We start from the raw sequence: 21,181 nt of genomic DNA, 5'->3' as shown, positions 1-21,181 counted from the left end.
CACAGTATTCACTTAATACCACTAAAAACAACAACCACCTACTGCTACATAAAGGAGAGGGCAGCACAGTCATATCCAAGTACCTCAACTACTAGCCCTGGGCAACAAAGGGGTTGCTTGATGTAAAAAAGACATCACATATTGCCAATAGTCTTGAATAATGAGGCCCTATAAGTACCAGCTAGCATTATGCCCTAGGACTGCTGATGGATGTGGGAAGCCATAGCAACCACCACTACCCATTTATCTTCCTTCCTTCCTCTCCCCCTCGTCCCCCTCTCCATCCCCCACATCTTACCTCCTTCCCTTCCCCACAGCACCTGTATATATGTATATGTTAGTACATATTTATTACTCTATTTATTTATTTTACTTGTGCATATCTATTCTATTTTATTTTGTTAGTATGTTTGGTTTTGTTCTCTGTCTCCCCCTTTTAGACTGTGAGCCCACTGTTGGGTAGGGACTGTCTCTATATGTTGCCAACTTGTACTTCCCAAGTGCTTAGTACAGTGCTCTGCACACAGCAAGCGCTCAATACGATTGATGATGATGATCTTCCTGGTTCTAGTGCAGTGGGACTATGCTGTGGTGAGCTAATCCTGAACTCACACAAATGACTACTGCAGTGTCCTGGTCAGGTGGAGTTAAAACCAAGAATGGGATGTACAGTGATATCACTTCAGTTCATACGTGGCCCCAGCTTTGAAGTTCACCAAGTTCTTTCTCATGATCCTGCCTGCCCTGATCCTGTAATTAACTGCTTTTCGATGACTATTTGACATTCATTGGTCTAAGCCCAAAGTATAGGGAAACAAAACAGAATACTCTCACTACTCAAGCTTTGAGGTTTGAACAAGGATAATACACATGACCACTTCCTATGCTTACCCTTCCCACCTTTTAAAACCCCTACTCAAAGTCACGCCTGGTAATCTTTCACTGACTGACCACACTTTCTTCAACATGCCAGCACCACTGTGACCCACTGATCTTGGCAAGTGCTTTATGCAAATATCCACCACTTTATCAGATTAAATTAATCCAAATGGTCTTCCGGTACAATAATTTAAAAGAGCCACAGCTGAGGCTGACTATCGTGAAATTCTTGGCCCTGTAGACGGGTCCTATAGACACTGAATTGCTTGCAGCAGCAGCCTGATTCTAAAACCGTCAGATGGTGACCCAGGAGTGAATTGGAAGAAAAACTTCACATGGTAATTGCATTCTGCTGCCTGGTAAATTGGCTTCATCACTGCTGTTGTTTCCCCACATTACAGAACTTTGCTTTTCTTGGTATTTAAATAACTTCAGACTTTCACTGAGAAGCTTGTCCACAAGTCCTTGACAACAGCTAAGGGCAATCAAGAGAACAAGGGCAGGAAGAAGAGAAAAAGAGGGCCCCAGCTCATAAGGGCTCTATGGCTTTCTGTTGGATGGATATCAACTGACACTTTCAATTTTAGTTTCTGAAACATAATTCCACCATAAGAACACCACCCAGTTCTAGGCTTAAAAAAAAAAAAATCACACCCCTGTGAGACACCAAAAGACATCATGCCATTAAAATCCTCACATTGCAACATGCAGTCTGTTTTCACCCTTAAAGCCAGGTAAATCTGAAACACCAATCAACCAGGTAACCTTAAGGTCGTCATTTACTCATTACTAGTCTACCCCTTTAGACTGTAAGCTAGTTGTGGGCAGGGAATGTGTCTGTTTATTGTTGTGCTCTCCCAAGCGCTTAGTACAGTGCTCTGCACACAGTAAGCACTCAGTAAATATGACAATAAAAAGTGGGATACACTCCTGGGAAGCAGCCTCTTTCAGTCAAGGAATGATTAATACGAAGAACCTTCACTGGGCATTCAATTTTAACTACTTGTGGCCTACTTGAGCATTCTAATAGTTATCTACTAATTAGAATAACCATAAGGAACACACATCACTTACAATAGTTTGGTTTGTCAAAATTCTCCCTTTTCTGCTCTAGTAACATTAACAATTCTTTTGGTTTGTTCCAGTTTCTCACATTTTGCACTTTTGTAGGTTTCCCCCGAAATTTTACTGAACCCAGTTTTCAATACTTTCTCATCTAATTTTTCAAGATATTTTCCTGTTACTTTCCCATCTTGTCATATGTGTTATTTTAACAGCATAGCTAGTTTCTAGAGATTTCAGGTAAGGGGAAATGAGCCCTTCTTGTTTGTAAAGGATTTCATTAAAATAGTTCATTAAAAAGCAGGCCGAAAAACAATAAAAAGATTATTATCTGGTGACAGTTTCATTTACTACCTTGGAATAATAATCAAGGATCCTATGTGATCATTGATAAATACAAAATATACTTTCTGAAAAACGGGTTTTGAAATTCTGTTCAGAAAGACCTTTGAGACAGCCTGATTGTATCTTACTCATTGTCTATTTCCATCCTACCAGGTGCCTTCTGATCTATTATTTAGCATTTTTAGAGGTTCTGACAAGGCATAAATCTGAGTGCCCTGAATAGTTTCAGGACAGAGAGGATAGCAAATATCTCAGATATTCAATTTTAGCTTTCTTCAGCAGTTATAAAATTTCTACTTGTGACCTAAAGATAATAGTTGCTTGTTCCTACCAAAGGTATGAAGCAAAGAGCAACAGCAGTACAATATACAAAAAAACCCCTACAACTCACAAACTCAAAATTTTAAGCTGGATTTTGTAAATTTAAAAGAAAGATTACTTACGCTGTATGTGAATGAGCTGCTTTGGCATCTTGAATTCCCCAGGATATATAGACTCATAGTAGGCAATATTACTTTCTGCCTCTGGGACTGGAATAACCATATTATCCCTTTTCTCGCCATATACCTGCTGTGCTGAAATAGCCCGCTGGAGATGATGTTCCTGAAAAACATAAATAAATAGAAACTAAACGGTTCATAGGACTACATGAGAAATACATCAATAAAATTATACGAACTTGAGAGGTTTTCCCAAATATTTAATAATTTTAATCAAATCTGAAAAGGGGAATGACCCTCATATCCAGGAGTAACAAGTCCACAAGATTTTCAGTAAAGAGGGCCAACAATGAATGCTCCACACTTCCTTTGAAAGTTTTCCCCAAATCTCATTAGCAATTGCTGCTTTGTCACATACTCACAAACCCCTGCTATTTCTGAGTCTTAACTGTTTCCCTGTCCTCACACAGATCATGGCCAAATCCTGCTACTTCTTCAACAGCACGGTTGACAGTGCCACTTTGGGTTATCTTTAAATTGGAGATTGTGTGAAGTGGCAGTACCCCGCACTCCACCACTAAGGAAGTGATACTGGTAAAGAACAGGGAGTTACTTGGGTTACTGGGACAGATGCATATGGTGTCTGTCTGTCACTCTCATTAGTTGATTCCTTTTAGAAATCATAATGATGGTATTTGTTAAACGCTATTGGCCAAGCACTGTTCTGAGTGCTAGAGTAAGACACAAGGTAATCAGGTTGTCCCACATGGGGTTCAAAGTCTTACTCCCCATTTTACAGATGAGGTAACAGGCACAGAGAAGTTAAGTGACTTGCCCAAAGTCACACAGCTGATGAGACAGAGCCAGATTAGAACCCATGACCTCTGACTCCCAACTCCCACGCTGCTTCTCTAAAAAGGAGTTTATAGTAGAGTCCTATCCAGACCACACTTCCCTGGGTTATCTGCATTACTTCTCAGCCAATCTGATTAGCAAAATTTCAGATCTTGCACATCAGCAAGTTCTTGTTGCCTCTTCCACCAATTTCTGACCCTCACCATAAATTATTTGTGCTCTTGTTAATGTGACTGGCAAACATCCTCCTCGAAACTATTATATAATCTTGGGGTGACTTTCCTAAATAAAGTAGTGTGGCCTAGTGGAAAGAGCATGGCCCTGGGAATCAGAGGACCTGGGTTCTAATCCCAGCTCTGCCACTTTTCTGCTGTGTGACCACCTGCAATTCACTCAACTTCTCTGTATCTCACTTCACCTGTAAAATGGTGATTAAGTCCTCCTCCCTCCTACTTAAACTGTGAGCCCCAATTAACCTGATTATCTTGTACCTAGCCCATTACTAGTATGTGAGTACCATTAAAAAATTAGATCAGTAAACATTCTTCTAAATGTAAACTCTGTAGTTTGTTTCTTAGTCTGAGTGACTATACAAAACTCCCTGCAAATCAGCTTGGATTTAGATTAGGGCTTTTTGATTAACCAGCCCTGTGCACATGGATAACGAAGGTATTTTTTTTAAAAGAGATTGGTATAGGTCATCATATTTTCTATGGGTACAAAGTGTGAATCAGATACCAAACATATGAATGAAATTGGTGTTTTAATAGGTTGAAGCTTAATCACTGGCAAAAATCACAATTTGGAGGGTAAAATGGAAGGTCATTTTATAGCTAAGCCCTACAAACTCTAGTCTGTAAAAAATATTTTGGTGGATCCTTGTAACCTCAAGAAAATGGAAAGTACCAGTTTATTAGGACATTACTGAGGCAGAGGGAGCAAAGTATGGCCAAGGGTTCTCCCGGGCTTCATGAACAGAAAGGCAATAAACCAAAAACATGTTTGAGATCAGCAGATCAATAAACTAACACTGCTGAAAAAATCTGTCTTAACTTTTCATTTTTCAATTCCTCCAGCTGCATGAAGCCCACGGGCAGAAGTAAGAAATTCCTTTAACCGGAGCATGATTGGAGAGGGGTGAGGATGGGGGAGTGGAGTCACAAGTGGCAGTGGGGACTGGGAAAGGCAGTGTACCCTTTCCTGGAATGGGTGATACTGCAGCCCAAAGGGCTGGAGCAGCAGCACACTGCAACCTGCTGCTGAGAAATCATTTTCATTTTAAAACAGCCTTTCTAGCAACTTTTCTTTAACCAGAACAGAATTCCAGAAATTCAAGAAACCCCGCTGACTTTCCATGAACTACAATGGGGGCCAGCAAAAACTATGTTTTGGGGCATATTTTTTATGGTACTTTTAAGCAATTAGTATCAGCCAGACACTATACTAAATGCTGGGGTAGACACAAGCTAATCAGGTTGGACAGTCCCTGTAACACATAAGGTTCAGAGTCCTAATCCCCATCTTACCGATGAGGTAACAGACACAGAGAAGTGAAGTGACTTCTCCAAGATCACACGGTAGACAAGTGGCAGAGGCAGGATTAGAACCCAGGACCTCCTGACTTCCTAGACCACACTGCTTTTCTATATTTGCAGTCCCCATCCTACCATGCTTTCCTTTTTCAGTTTTCTCCAACTGTACTCTGCTGAACATCTTAGGAAGGGAACTCTAGTCAGCAATGGAGTAGTAAAGAATGGGAGAAAGAAAAGACAACTAGACAATTTTCATTTGAAATCAGCTAGGAATTTGCTTAAATACTTAGACTTCAAAATATTATTACCCTGAACCAGAATGTGACCCTTGAAAGTCCTCAGTTGATTAAATATAGGCTGTGCAATATTCTGGATCAAGGCATTAAATACAGACAATAGGCTTGAATATACCCTATAAGTACTACCCATTTTGACAACATAACATGTCTCCTTGTCTCATAACTTCATGCAATAGTTTATGAATGTCAAAGAAACATACCTCAGTTGCTTCTCTAGGCCAAACAACTTCTACCAAATTCAGTATTATGATTAAAAATTGAAAATGCATCTCTACTCCAAATAAAACAAATTCGAGAACAAGTATTGAAAGATACACCTTATTTCAAAAGAAATGTTCATTTCCTATGGACAAAATACCAATCAGCTAAAATAAACTCCAGTTGCTATTTAAGACCAATTACTGAGTAGAGTTCCAACTAAAACTGTTAGCAACCCTACACTCAGTGGGGACTAAATGGTAGCTACCTCCTCCTCTTCTGATTTATACTGGAAAAGCTACCCATCAGCTTCCCACAACCAGCCATAAGCTTACTACTACAGATATTCCCATTAGAGTACTGTAGTTACCTGAAATTAGTTCTGCAAATGTCTTTCTCTTTTAAACACTAATGCACAACATTCCCTAGAAAATTCTGGAAGCACAGTGGTAGGCATCATTAGTATAGCTGCACCCATTCTCAGAGTAGACTGTGAGCCCGAACCTGACTTGTATCTACCCCAGTGCACAGAACAGTGCTTGGCACATAATAAATGCTTAACAAGTACCATAATGAAATAATCTATATAATGAGCTTGGAGAGGGTTTTAGTCCTATCATGACCACTTCCTTTCCTGCTCAAAGACATGGACTGAAATTTGATTAACCTCATTTTTGCAGCTGTGCTTTCAGTACAATTACAAACTCGTCAGCACATGTACAGATGAGGTTTGTAAGGAGGTACATATTTTGTTTTTTTTAGTGACTTGACAGCACCTGTGTGATGCTATGTCACAGAGAATCACTTAAGAGCAAAGGTAAGCAATTATTTTGTCTGGAGTGAGCTCATTAATTTCCCAAAGATTAAAAAAAAGGGCCCACGTAGAACCCTCTAGTTTAATACAATAATAATGGCATTTATTAAACACATGTGCAAACCACTGTTCTGCGGAGGTTACAAGGTGATCAGGTTGTCCCACGTGGGGCTCACAGTCTTAATCCCCATTTTACAGATGAGGGAACTGAGGCACTGAGAAGTTAAGTGACTTGCCCAAGGTCACACACCAGACATGTGGCGGAGCCAGGATTCGAACTCATGACCTCCGACTCCAAAGGCCAGGCTCATTCCACTGAGCCACGCTGTTTCTCATTCAATATCATGACTAAGTCACTCTCATGCCAACTGTCGGGTGAGGGGAGAGAATTTATGATATGAAAGTGTTGCTACTTCCACCAAGTCAATTCCCACCTGACTTCAAGTCCACTGGGGATGCATTCAGAAATTCCAGCCCACCGGGGATGCATTCAGCACACTGGAGTTTCATTAGCAGAGTATGTCTTCCAGGAAATCTTCCCTGACTAAATTTCCCCTGCCACCAGGTCACCTACACACTTAAACTCTCAGTCCCTAAGAGCTTAGGTACCTCACTCCACCGCTTCCCTCCAGGGCACTTATGTATCTATCTTTAAACTCAGCTGCATCCCCCTACTCGCAATTTAATTTTATGTCTGTCTCCCCTGCTAGACTGTAAGCTCCTTGAGGGCAGAAAGGATATCTACTAACTCTAGTTTACTAACCCTAATGTTTAGTGCAATGTTCTGCACTGAGAAGGTGCTCAATATTATGGATTACAGGGGCTGATAATCCACAAATGCTTGGAGTAGGTAGAAGCCACTGCAGCTGGAGATGCAACTAGTTCTGCAAATTAGTTGCTAGGCTAGATTTGTACCCATCTCTGTTCTAAAGTTTAATAACTACATCTCCAAAAATAGTAGTCAGAACTTCAGAATGAGCTTTGCCCCAGCACATATCTCTAACACAGCACAGCTCCAGATAATGTAATACTACTTTCATTTCTATTTTTCCTGGCCTCTCAATATTTCTTCAGATTTTCTTTTCCCACCATTACCATAGCTTACCTCTTCATATTTAAGTCCACATTAAAGTTCCTACCACCAAACCATAACAAGAAAGTACTCCCTAAACTGGCTACGGCAGCGGTTTCTTATGGAAGACTCATGATGAATTTCATCAGTCTACATGATGGAATAGGACAAATACCAGCAGACTGAATTTTACAGACTTGAACCATTGAGATTCTACTGCTGGGCTAAAAGCCAAACGTACAACTATTTTTTAACAAAACTGGTTTGAGAACATATAAACGATTTACTGGGGAGAGCTGAATGAAGTTATAACTATTTCAAACATATTATTCTAGATTAGATAACATGTATTCTCATATTGTTCATGTACCCTTTTTAAACTATGCTGATACTTCATATCAGCCCAAGACTCTACCTATCAAGGACCAAGAGGCAAAATGTAAACTCTTACTAAAATCCGGCATTGACCTAATTACTTTTTAGTTAAAAAAAGACTTTCCAAACGAAAGTTAAGAAAGGACAACCTTAAAAATGCAAAGAGTCAACGATGAAGCTACAAAATAAAGGGTGGTATTCACAAACATTTCTTCTAACAATATATGAAATGCCATTAATGGGCCCATCTGACCTAACAAGATACTTAGAGAAAACAGTGTGATGGTCTGACATCCATTCTAATGATTATGGACACACCAGCTAACAAGCAGCGTGGCTCAGTGGAAAGAGCCCGGGCTTTGGAGTCAGAGGTCATGGGTTCGAATCCCGGCCCCGCCACATGTCTGCTGTGTGACCCTGGGCACGTCACCTAACTTCTCTGTGCCTCAGTTACCTCATCTGGAAAATGGGGATGAAGACTGTGAGCCCCACGTGGGACAACCTGATCACCCTGTATCCCCCCAGTGCTTAGAACAGTGGTTTGCACATAGTAAGCACTTAACAAATGCCACTATTATTATTATCAACCAACTTTCTTCCCCTCATCCCTAATTTTCCCTTTAGTTATCCACTTTGGGCCTCTCACCACTAATCATCCAAATCACGTGACCAAACAGCAGTGCAAATATACACCATTATAAAAGTTTTCATAAGGTGTGTGTAAATTTGTAAAATGAATTTTTAAGTGCTAGTATATTCTATTTGGGGAAAAAAGGCACCTAGTGCTAGCACACTTAAAATCTATCACGCTAAGTGGACTACCATCATCTGCTAAAAAGAAATGGACTTTAACCTATTCCCAAATCAGTCAAAATATTTCAAAGTTTGGAGGAGGGAAGATTTTTAAATATAAACTTTGTAGTACTACCTCACTTAGAGGTAGTAATAACTGGCATTACAATCTACTAATAGCATTATTGCAAAAAAAAATGCTACAATGTAAGCTCATTATGGGCAGGGGGCATGTCTGCTAATTCTTTTGTATCGTACACTCCCAAGCGCTTAGAACAGTGCTCTGCACGTAAGTGCTCAATAAATACCATTGATCGATTAATTTGACTAAGGGATGGCTATACTTGCTACTTGATGTTTTCTTTTGTTGGATTTGAACCACTCACTCTCAAGCTTCAACAAGTGTTCTCTTGACCTGGTGGTGTGAGAACGTGGTAAACAATTTTGTGCCCATTTTAACCACATCATTCCTGATTTTTTTAGACTTCATTTCCCTTGTCAGCCTTCATCTTTTCAGAATAGTTCTCTGCAACAGACTCTATAGCTGACAAATTACAGTTGCTTCAAGGCCCAACAGAAAAAAACAAAAAACTGAAGCCAAAGCATCATGGGTAAGTCACGCTCCTGAATACCAACAAAATTTTGACTCTAACCTTTGCAGTACTATTTGAAATCACTATAGAGAACACCAGGGAACATTTGCTTATCGTTGATGAATCACAGAGCACTCCTATTTTTTGGAAATTAATACCATGCAGCCAATCAATGCAAAAAGCCATTTCTACAAAACTCCAGTATCCCATGAAGCATGCATTTTTAGTAAATAGGTTCTGAGTCAGACCTAGAAATGCCAACCTAATTTAAATTTTGATTTCAAAATACAATCTAAACAAATGTGCACTGTGAATGCAATTAACTTGAGCAAAAATCACTCGCTGTACAGTTACCTTTGTGTCAAACTCACAACTTCAGTATCATTTTTCTTTGAATCCTGTCTTCTGATTCTTGCTCTATAATCAAGGATTCATCCTTCTTCCAACCTCTCTATTTGTCCATCTACCTTATAAAGCAGCAGCGTGCATTGTCTCTGAAGGCCCAAAGATGTCAGAGAAAGGGTGATAATTATCCCTCTCAGTATGGATGTTAAAAGGCCAAGAAATAAACACACCAAAAGTCACAACCCAAAATACCCAATAATTTTAATTTATAACGTGAATGAGACAGGATCAGTTCAGCAAAAAAACCCATCAAAATATAAAATCCAGAATTTCCGAAGTATAATGTACAGTTACACTTGAGCCAAAGAAACCTTATATCCTTAGGTAAAAATTAAGCAGTTGAAGGAGAAATAACTTTTCCAGAAGTAGAATGACCAAACTTCCAGCTCTCCCAAGAACAGATCTGACAGGATTCTGAGAAAGGCATCACTGTACTATTAACTTAAAAGTAAGTTACAATGCCATGGCCAGCAGAGTCAGAATTGAAGGTTCCATTACTGATTTTTTCCCATTAACACTTCATTATGCAATTTTTTTGTTCAAACTATGTTACCCACATGGGCCTTTAGAATTCACCTTCAAATTCCAGAAAAATGAAGCTTGACAGGTTCTGAGACTCATCAAAAGTTTGAGGCAGTAATCCAAGAGCTGTAATATGTCAGTGAGCTCTGGAGACATGCACCCGAAGAGCACACACACACGACTGGTTACTCCTTGAAGTGGTTCATCAAAATGTTCAAAGTCTCACCGGGAAAATCTGGAGTTTTTTTTAATCAGCAGAGCAAAAAAAAACCAAAACTGGCAGCAAGCAGGGTGACCTAGTAGCAGAAGCAAGCAACTGAGTCCCAGCTCCACCACAAGCCTAAAAGTGTGATCTTGGGCAAGTCACTGCCTTTCTGGGCCTTTTTCCTATATATATATACACAAGACAGACTGTGGACTGTATCTGGATCTCAACCTTGTATCTACAGTGCTGTTTAGCACATGGTAAGCTCTTTAGACGTCATAACTATTCTTATGTAGGTAGCACATCGTCCAGAAAGGTATGATTCATCAAGTAGAAAAATGGAATCAAATCAGCTAAAATATGGTGATAACTGGATAAAAAAAAGCATAAGAGACTTAGTGCCCTGCCCTTTTCCCATGTGACTGCCACAGACAATACAAGTTCACCATTACCTACGAACTGACATTCACCACCAATGAGTAAGACAACCTATCTATAATGAGGCCCTGGAGCGGTCAGTATTATAGTATTAAGTCACTGCAATGTCCTTTACAAGGTGGGTAATGTAAAGAAAATGGATTATCAGTAAATAGCTGGTGTTTAAAATATTTGCTTTGCCTGTCCTTTTTGGGGTCATTCCTCATTTCACTGAAGCCATAACAAAGTCCAACTTTATCAGATTTATAACAGTCGACCTGGTGGCTGATAAGAGCAGCTGACAGAGAGAATGAATGGCTATCCTTGAGAAGAAAAATCCAGACTCTCACAATATTGAGGTCATGGCTCTGATAATACACAACAGCACAGCAGAAGACACTCTACTGGTGCCCAAAGTGGAAGGGATTAGTCACTTGGTCTTTTCAGTCACTTTCTTAAATGGATAAAGGTCAGTATCCTACTCCTCATACTTGGAGGAAAACCAGAAACCATTAATACAGGCACAAATGTTGAAGAAAATAATTCTTGAAATTTGATATAAAATCTTGATTGGTAATCAAGATGTACCTAAACCAGGGAACTCTGGTCCTAGAGGATTTGAAAACCAAAAGGCGCAAGCCACTTTGTTTTTTGAAGCAACATATTTCACCTCAGATGTAAACATTTCCTAATTTTTAATCTTATGTGTTACATATGAATAGTTGCAGAAGTTTCTATTCAAAATTGTTACCCTGCGGAGTTTGTAACAATTGTTCCATTTCACCGAAAATAATTTGCAGTTTTTAGAACTGTATCTCTTTCAAGACACTAAAGTTCTTGATGAAGATATGATGAAAATTCTATACAACTCCTTCCATGATAAATTTTAGTTTAACATGACATCAGTATGATTCATATGTAAGATTTTCAAGAATAAAAGCAGTTAAAAACCACCTCTTTAGAAAAACCAAAATTAAGCTCTAGAAACTTTTCATTTCTCACATGTTATTGGGTGTCTGTATGTTGAAATTTCATCTGCAGTGACAATTCATTAGGGTTTTCCAACTTTTATAAGATGGGATTCACCATCTCTATTTCAAAGTGGGTGCAATGATGAAACCTTTGTCAACACAAAGTGTGAGTTTACCTATGGAAACCAATCATATTTATCGCGTGCTTACCAAGTGCAGAGCACTGTATCAAGCACTTGGGAGAGTGCAACAGAACTGGCAGACACACTCCCTGCCCATGAGTTTACCATCTACAAGGTGAAATAAATACAGCAATTTTCAAAGTGTTATAATTCGCATCCTATTCAGCAAAAAGGCATCTTGCCCCAGTAGACAAACTATCTGCCATTATCGTTGTAAAATAGATACCATTATCTAGTGCTAAAATAGAATGGCCCTAATCCCAATTCAAATCAGGCAAAATACTCTATAAAGGGAGGGGACGGGAAGTGCTTAAACCAAGATATACTAATCATGAAGTGAAAACACTAAAAGCCGAAAAGGGATGTTGTAGTTCAATAGTTATATATAGAACATCAATACTTTTCAGAATGGAAATTTTCTTTTTTTCCCCCTATTATTATCCACAGTACCCTTTAATTTATACCTAGGTAACTTTGGGCTACTATGACAGAATTGTATAACGCAGTGTTTGAACCAACATGTACCTGAAAACTGCTTCTAAAGTTAAAATCTAACTTGGAACCAACTACCATTGCAGCAACACTATAAATGGAGATTGGACTCCATTGACCATCCTCCCCTCCCCTCAGCTGGTGCTAAATTTTTAAACACTTGTTGAGCCCCCTTCCCTGGCTGCCTCCAAACTGACAATCACAAAAATGGTATTCCCAGGAAGGATTTTCCTCTTGAAAGATAACTGGAGTTTCAAATTTGACTTTATGTAGTCACCACAGTAGTATCCATTTAGCATGAGCCTGATAAAATTTTAACTACCGATGTTCTATACAGCCAAACAGTTAGCTAGTTGGTTATGACTGATGGTAAGTTAAAAGTAAACTGAAAGAGCAGTAAGTTATATAGTGTTTACAATGATTTTATATAGATACCTACATTTAATTTTTTCCCTTTAAAGGTCACATGATTGAATCATAGAACATTATAAAATGGTAAATTAAAACCTTTTTTGTATTTGATGGATTTGGCCAAGAGCACTCTAAAGTCATTTTCTAGCTTTCTGTCACCCACACCCAAGTATTAGATTTTTAGCCCCATTATAAATGAAACAAAATGCTCTTTTTTTAAAGTCTTGAGAAACAGCCTTATTTTAAGTTGGAATATTTTATTTAAAGAACCATAGAACCATTCTAACATATTGTAGAATAAACTTGGTTTATGCTACTTGTTTTGCCAGCTTAAGCCCCATTTATGAGAAATTTCCATTTTAAAGCCAAATGCTAGTGTATTCAAACAGTCAAATTAGAGGTGCATTTATGCAAGAAATGATATGGCTTTCAGGTGGAAGGGTGGTAAACAATGGAGAAAGTGCACCCTTCTGTTGGCAGGAAGGTTCAATGAGGTAAGCAGCTGGACCTACTACTCATTTCTATTCATGCATTGCTGAAATCTCATTCCCAATATTTCTCCCTCCCCCACTCTATAAAGTATATTTGGTCATACCAAGACTAGGGTAATTGACATTTTTTGAAGAAATATAAATTTAAAGCAAACAGCCACAAATATCAGGGGGTAGTTAAAACCATTTAGGGAAACCTAAAGTCTACTTATCCATGCTATACTGTGCTACCACGATCAATCAATGGTATTTATTGAGCACTTACTGTGTGTAGAGCAGTGTACTGAGCACCTGGGAGACTGCAATACAACATAATTGGTAGACAAGTTCCTTGCCCACAGAGAGCTTACCATATGCTGTAACTTTAAAATGCTAAATGTTATACAACTAAAGTCAAAGCTAACACTTGCAATTTGGTATACTTCTCCACTCGTTATTTTTAGTGCCCAATAAACATAATGGGTGCTTTGCCAATATAAAAGAAAAACACACACACGCACACACATAATCCCCTCCTTTCACGGCTACCTGTTTGCTAAAATGTGTTTTAAGCCGGTCACAACTCTTATGTGAAAACCTGCAAGACTTAGATTGCTCTGCCTCTCCATAGGAGAAGTGAGTGAGGGACTTGCTGGCTTCTTTACCCAATGTAGAGATGCACCTCTTATTTAAGCAGTGGACTAAACCGGGAAGTCCTACCCTGTTGTCCCAGACCCTGGCTCCACAAGAGGAAGTGGGATGAATGAAAAAGACTGCAAAATCCTTATGGGCAGGGATCATGTCTTCCTTATTCTACTATATTGTACTCCCCCAAGCATCTAATGCAGTGCCCGGCCCACCGTAAATACTCAAATACCACTGATTGATGGGGTGGCTCATGATAGCCCCATAGGTCTATAGATGCAGTAATATGAATTGTGGTGGCTTTAAACATAGCTTTCTGTGATTAGCCTAAAAATAACTTGCCACCTTATACTATCTTTACTCACATATACACTCATAATGCTCTTATGTAATCTATACTGAATCATGTTCTTTTTTCTATTGGACTGTAATATCTGTAGGTCAGGGACTGTAGCTTAACCAAAACAATGTAAACTTCAAGCACACCAAGTACATGGGTTTGGACCCTGGGAGTATTTGACTTTTGTTTATTAAATTTATCCAGAAAATGCATCTAAAATAGCAGTAATCACTTAGATCCACATATCACCTCACAGTGACATTTTGCCTGGAGAAAAGCTGATTTATCAAAAGATTCATAATGTGATGATTCAAAACTTAGTAAAACAGCCAAATCAGAGCAATATTCCAGAGTACCTGTTGCAACAAGATTTACCATGAAAAGACAACAATTATCCTTCCTAAACTCAATCAACTGCTGTGACAGCACAATGAGTGCTATTTTTTTTTGCACTGAGGAAACTTTACTTTATATACTTTGGTTTTTTTTTTGGGGGGGGGGGTGTCGCTCCATTATATTGTTCCCCAAAACACAGAACTTATTTTCAAAAAGGGAGTAAACACCAGCAGTTAACAGATAAGTTGATTAAAGCTTTATTTGGATTTGTCAGGTATCCTAACAACAAAATTTGTTCTGGTTATTTTCTGTATTATGTATTTACTAGATACCACTTATGAGTATAATTAATTTTTGAACATTATGCAAAGTGGTGGTTTTATTATCTGCAACGGTAAACTAGTTCTTGGGCAAATTATAGCTAGAAAGCTGAATATAAGCCACCAGGTTGAGGATGTATTACATGTTTTAGCCAACTCATGCTTTTTAATACTTTCTTCAGCTTACTTTCATAATGAAATTTTCTTATTAAATTATAACTTGTTTCCCAACTCAGTAAGGGAAGTTGAAAACTGATTCCTAGGGAGACTGGAACTTACCGATTTTTTTTTAAATGGGTATTGTGGAAATTGAATATGCCCTCTCAAAACTATTGTGAATGAAGTCATATGGCTAGTATGGTTTGGAAAGTTATAGTGGAGAGACTTTAGATTAGTTTAAAAAACAGGTTGAAAAAGGGCAGTATTGGTAAAGGATAAATTGGGTAATTTTCAGATAGTTCAATGAAATCAACTCCTATGTAATTATCAAATTGACACACCCACACAATTCACTCTTTGGCATCTGCAGTTGCAGTTAAAATTCTCTAGCAGTTTAATTCACTAGCAGAAAGAAAAAAAGATCTCTCTCATTTCCAAGAGGCTGGATACCACTGACAGTCAAACTAATTGACATCTGAAGGCCTATGTTTCTCCTTGCAACCTAGAGAGAGTAAGATATTCATTTGCAATTGTGAATCAATCCTAAACATGACCACTAATGTGTTGTTGTATCACTGCAGTGTGTTTCAGCAAGTGATTCTTGTGCCACTTTATATACTGGGAAGCAACACTGGTCGAAAGGCACCACCGATGCCACTCCATGAGGTGGACGGGACCAGAAGAAATCCTGAAAAACAACTGGCTAGAGGCTGGGCAGTGAAAACAGCAGTTGCTGTCACAGCACGATAGCTCATATTTGGTACAATACTATAGTCGTTTTGGAGCTGCCACATTTAAAAAACAAACAAAAAAAGCCTGTGCAGGCTGCCTATTTGCTCACTATACTCAGTGTCCCAGTGGAAATATCATGGGTGCCAACTCTCTCACTGTACTTTCCCAAATGCTCAGTACAGTACTCTGCACACGGTAAATACCACTGAATGCGGATGGTGCTAGCTGTACAACCAATTCCCATATACAGAGTTTCGTATCCTGAAGAATCTTGACCGAAGCGCATCTGTCATCCTCAGAGTTAAGACTCTTTCTCTTAAAACTGATTCAGGTTATGGTGGATGGAATTCACTCCAAAATGACAATTCACAACGCTGTTGTGCCATATTTTAAGACCTAGTACTGCTGGACTTTCAAAAAGAATACTCACTATTAACAAGGATTTTACATGCCAATTTCAGTAGTGATGGAAATCCAGGTTACATCTGATATAGTTGACCAAGTGACAATCGAGACAGAAGTCTACTAATGTTTGCCATCTCAAGTCAACCCAACTTCTGTCACCTTTCCTTAACCATAACTAGACCACACTGATTTACAATGTTTTGAAGAACTTGAAAGCACAAAGACCAAAGCACACAGAATTGATTCTCCTTTTTATTTTAAAGATAGTAAAAATTCAAGGAAATGGGAATACTAAGCATAAGGGATATATTTAGGCATCGAGATTGTATTTTGCAAAGCATTAACTATCTTACAGTTTGACTGTTGAATGGAGTGTTTCCCAAATCAGAATTAAGCTGAATTCAAGAGTCACTTTGCAACCTTTGGTTTCACCAGAAATATGTGGACTGCAAAACTCACTCTAAAATATTAAGGCTCAGCAAAGACCTTCCTGCCATTAATTGAGGCTCTTCCCCCCAAATCCCACCTGAGGCCTAAAAGTATCAGCAAGACCCAAAGATGGCAATTTTAAATACATATTAAATGTTGGAATACTTATATAAGTATTCCATATATCAGGTATGCACTCTATTTTGAGGTGGCATTTTAGTCTTGCTCTCAATGACATTTATTCTGCAGCTTGTTAGACATCTCACTATATTCTGAACCAAATCAGTTTACCTACCAATCTTGCCCAGCAATACCAACTTAACAACCTTACCCTATGGAGTTCAGGAACAGAATGGTTCTCTTTCAATTTGTGTTCAGTATTTTCGTTAGAAAACGTTAGCCACAAAATTTAAATTAGATTGAGGTTGTGAAAGGCTTTTCAGTTTACATAATAAATGGCTAAATTTCAGTTGTTCTGTCTTGCAAATGCCCTGACTTATTTCCCCAAACTTTTAAATGATGTCAACCTCAAAACACTCTTGCCTTTAAGCCAATACCACTCCTAGGTTGCAAGGCCCAGGCTAGTAATTTCTAGAGTAGTATAATCGCCACTTCCCACCCTGAAAGACACCTATGCCAAACCTACCAACAGAAATAAAACAAAAAGACAAAAGTACTGCAGTCAGAAGAACTTTAATTGGACAAATAAATAAAGTCACTTCAGTTAACAAGAGTTACACTATTCTACTCTAAAGTTTATACAAGTGGAAAGAGGTGCTGTCTTACAGGTCTGGTGCTCAAAGCCAGTGCCGAGTTGGAATGAGTTTCAAAGTATTTAGTTTCCTAAAGGAACTCAAAATGTATTGGACTCGAGACCCATGACGTCTTAAAAGTAACACTGACTGTTACAATTATTTTTTACTTAGAGGGTAACCCAGTTCGATCAACTTTTATTGCAATATGTAACGTTACAAATTATAATTGCTACTATACATTTAAAATCCTTTATATTACAGAGCCAAAGAAAACCATTACAGTGCAAAAATACAGAAATTGAGTATTACTTCCTAATTCAAGAGAGATTTTCCATAACAATGCTGCAAAAGAATCGACGTTAGGTTGACAAGTTTGAATTGTCAGTGACACTGTGCACCGTTTAAAAAGGCTGTACCTGAAAATCAAGGTAAGCAGGTCCTTAGGGTTACGAGATACATGAGTGACTTTACCAAAGTACTGAGGACTGAGGGGGAAGAGCCTAAAGGGCCTTGGGTCTGGAATGCAACTTCCTCGGTGAGGCACAAAAATAAGAATCGCCCTTCCATCTATGCCTGCAAAAACACCTAAACGGACGGGGTTACATCCCAAACTCGGAAGCCCCCCAATTCGGGCCGCTCGGTAGGCATAGTTGCAGTTGAAAGAGGTATTTCAACTACTCGAGGCAATTACGGGGGCAAACTTTCCTGGAGAACTCTTCAGCCCTTTTCCACTTACGGCCACGGCTCTGCCCCTCCACAGACCGCTAGTTGTCAGGACAACTTGAATGCATTTTACAGGGCAAATCATCCAGAACGCCAGGCCAGCTCCCCCTTTTTTTTTGATGGCATTTATTAAGCGCTTACTATGTGCAAAGCACTGTTCTAAGCACTGGGGAGGTTACAAGGTGATCAGGTTGTCCCACGGGGGGCTCACAGTCTTAATCCCCATTTTACAGATGAGGGAACTGAGGCACAGAGAAGTTAAGTGACTTGCCCAAAGTCCCACAGCTGACAATTGGCAGAGCAGGGATTTGAACCCAACACCTCTGACTCCAAAGTCCGTGCTCTTTCCACTGAGCCACGCTGCTTCCCTTCCGGCCCGAACACAAACCTGCATCGTTTTTCGTCTCCGGGGTCGATCGGGGTTGGAAGGACTTTCCCTTCTCTGGTTTCACGGCGGTGGGGAGGGAGTGGGAGCAAGAGAGCGTCAACAGAAGTGGCCCCGAGAAAGGTCGATGGGTGCCATAAATCAATCAATCGTATTTAATAATAATAATAATAATGGCATTTATTAAGCGCTTACTATATGCAAAGCACTGTTCTAAGCACTGGGGAGGTTCCAAGGTGATCAGGTTGTCCCACGGGGGGGCTCACAAACTTCATCCCGGTTTTACAGATGAGGTAACTGAGGCCCAGAGAAGTGAAGTGTCTTGCCCAAAGTCACACGGCGGACAACTGGCGGAGCCGGAATTTGAACCCATAACCTCTGACTTTTAGCTATTACTGTGTGCAGAGCACTGTACTAAGCGCTTGGGAAGTACAAGTTGGCAACATATAGAGACAGTCCCTACCCAACAGTGGGCTCACAGTGTAGAACAGGCAGGTGGTGGTGGTAGGAGGTTATTACGGAGTACGGGGACGGGACCCAGGCAGTGCTGGGTGAGCCGTCTCGGGAGACCGTAGTAATAATAATAATGATGTCATTTACTAAGCGCCTACTATGTGCAAAGCACCATTCTAAACTTTGGGGGGGGGGGATTCCAAGGTTGTCCCACAGTCTTTAATCCCCCTTTTACAGATGAGGCGACTGAGGCACAGAGAAGTTAAGAGAAGCAGCGTGTCTCAGTGGAAAGAGCATGGGCTTGGGAGTCAAGAGGTCACAGGTTCTAATCCCAGCTCCCCTACATGTCTGCTGTGTAACCTTGGGCAAGTCACTTCACTTCTCCGAGCCTCAGTTACCTCATCTGTAAAATGGGGATTAAGACTGTGAGCTCCACGTGGGACAACGTGATCACCCTGCAACCCCCCCAGCACTTAGAACGGTGCTTTGCACATAGTATGCACTTAAATGCCATCATCATCATCATTATTATTATTATTATTATTATTAAGGGACTGGCCCGAAGTCCCACAGCTGACAAGTGGCGGGGGCGGGATTTGAACCCACCACCTCCGACGACTCCAAAGCCCGGGCTCCTCCCAGCGCTTAGAACAGTGCTTGGCACATAGTAAGCGCTTAACAAACGCCATCATCATTATTATTATTATTATTAAGGGACTGGCCCGAAGTCCCACAGCTGACAAGTGGCGGGGGGGGGGGGGGGGGGGGGGCGGGATTTGAACCCACCACCTCCGACGACTCCAAAGCCCGGGGTCCTCCCAGCGCTTAGAACAGTGCTTAGCACATAGTAATCGCTTAACAAATGCCCTTATTATTATTATTATGGGACTGGCCCGAAGTCCCACAGCTGACAAGTGGCGGGGGCAGCGACGACTCCAAAGCCCGGGCTCCTCCCAGCGCTTAGAACAGTGCTTGTCACATAGTAAGCACTTAACAAACGCTATTATAATTATTATTATTATTATGGGACTGGCCCGAAGTCCCACAGCTGACAAGTGCCGGGGGGGGGCGGGATTTGAACCCACCACCTCCGACGACTCCAAAGCCCGGGCTCCTCCCAGCGCTTAGAACAGTGCTTGGCACATAGTAAGCGCTTAACAAATGCCATCATCATCATTATTATTATTACTAAGGGACTGGCCCGAAGTCCCACTGCTGACAAGTGGCGGGGGGGCGGGATTTGAACCCACCAACTCCGACGACTCCAAAGCCAGGGGTCCTCCCAGCGCTTAGAACAGTGCTTGGCACATAGTAAGCGCTTAACAAATGCCATCATCATCATCATTATTATTATTATTAAGGGACTGGCCCGAAGTCCCACAGCTGACAAGTGGCGGGGGGGGGGGCGGGATTTGAACCCACCACCTCCGACGACTCCAAAGCCCGGGCTCCTCCCAGCGCTTAGAACAGTGCTTGGCACATAGTAAGCGCTTAACAAATGCCATCATCATCATTATTATTATTACTAAGGGACTGGCCCGAAGTCCCACAGCTGACAAGTGGCGGGGGGGCGGGATTCGAACCCACCAACTCCGACGACTCCAAAGCCCGGGGTCGTCCCAGCGCTTAGAGCAGTGCTTGGCACATAGTACGCGCTTAAATGCCATCATCATCATCATTATTATTATTATTATTATTAAGGGACTGGCCCGAAGTCCCACAGCTGACAAGTGGCGGGGGGGGGGGGGCGGGCGGCGGAATTCGAACCCACCACCTCCGACGACTCCAAAGGCCGGGCTCCTCCCAGCGCTTAGAACAGTGCTTGGCACATAGTAAGCGCTTAACAAATGCCATCATCATAATTAGTATTATTATTAAGGGACTGGCCCGAAGTCCCACAGCTGACAAGTGGCCGGGGGGGCGGGATTCGAACCCACCACCTCCGACGACTCCAAAGCCCGGGGTCCTCCCAGCGCTTAGAACAGTGCTTGGCACAGAGTACGCGCTTAAATGCCATCATTATTATTATTAAGGGACTGGCCCGAAGTCCCGCAGCTGACATGTGGCGGGGGTGGGATTTGAACCCACCACCTCCGACGACTCCAAAGCCCGGGCTCCTCCCCGCGCTTAGAACAGTGCTTGGCACATAGTAAGCGCTTAACAAATGC

At 40.7% G+C, this 21,181-nt stretch overlaps 1 protein-coding gene across 4 annotated transcripts in view; it reads right to left on the bottom strand.

Moving 5' to 3' along the window:
- Nucleotides 1-21,181, bottom strand: part of EPC1 (enhancer of polycomb homolog 1) — a 62,187-nt gene that overhangs the window by 22,540 nt on the left and 18,466 nt on the right. For all 4 annotated transcript variants that reach the window (XM_038755542.1, XM_038755541.1, XM_038755543.1 and 1 more), the window contains exon 2: nucleotides 2,730-2,889. In XM_038755542.1, the coding sequence (XP_038611470.1) occupies nucleotides 2,730-2,889 (160 nt within the window). The remainder of the gene's footprint in view (nucleotides 1-2,729; nucleotides 2,890-21,181) is intronic.

The sequence above is a fragment of the Tachyglossus aculeatus genome, chromosome 13, assembly GCF_015852505.1.
Source record: "Tachyglossus aculeatus isolate mTacAcu1 chromosome 13, mTacAcu1.pri, whole genome shotgun sequence".
NCBI lineage: Eukaryota > Metazoa > Chordata > Mammalia > Monotremata > Tachyglossidae > Tachyglossus > Tachyglossus aculeatus.
The sequence above is the reverse complement of the archived record's forward strand: the minus strand, read 5'-3'. Positions and strand labels throughout refer to the sequence as shown.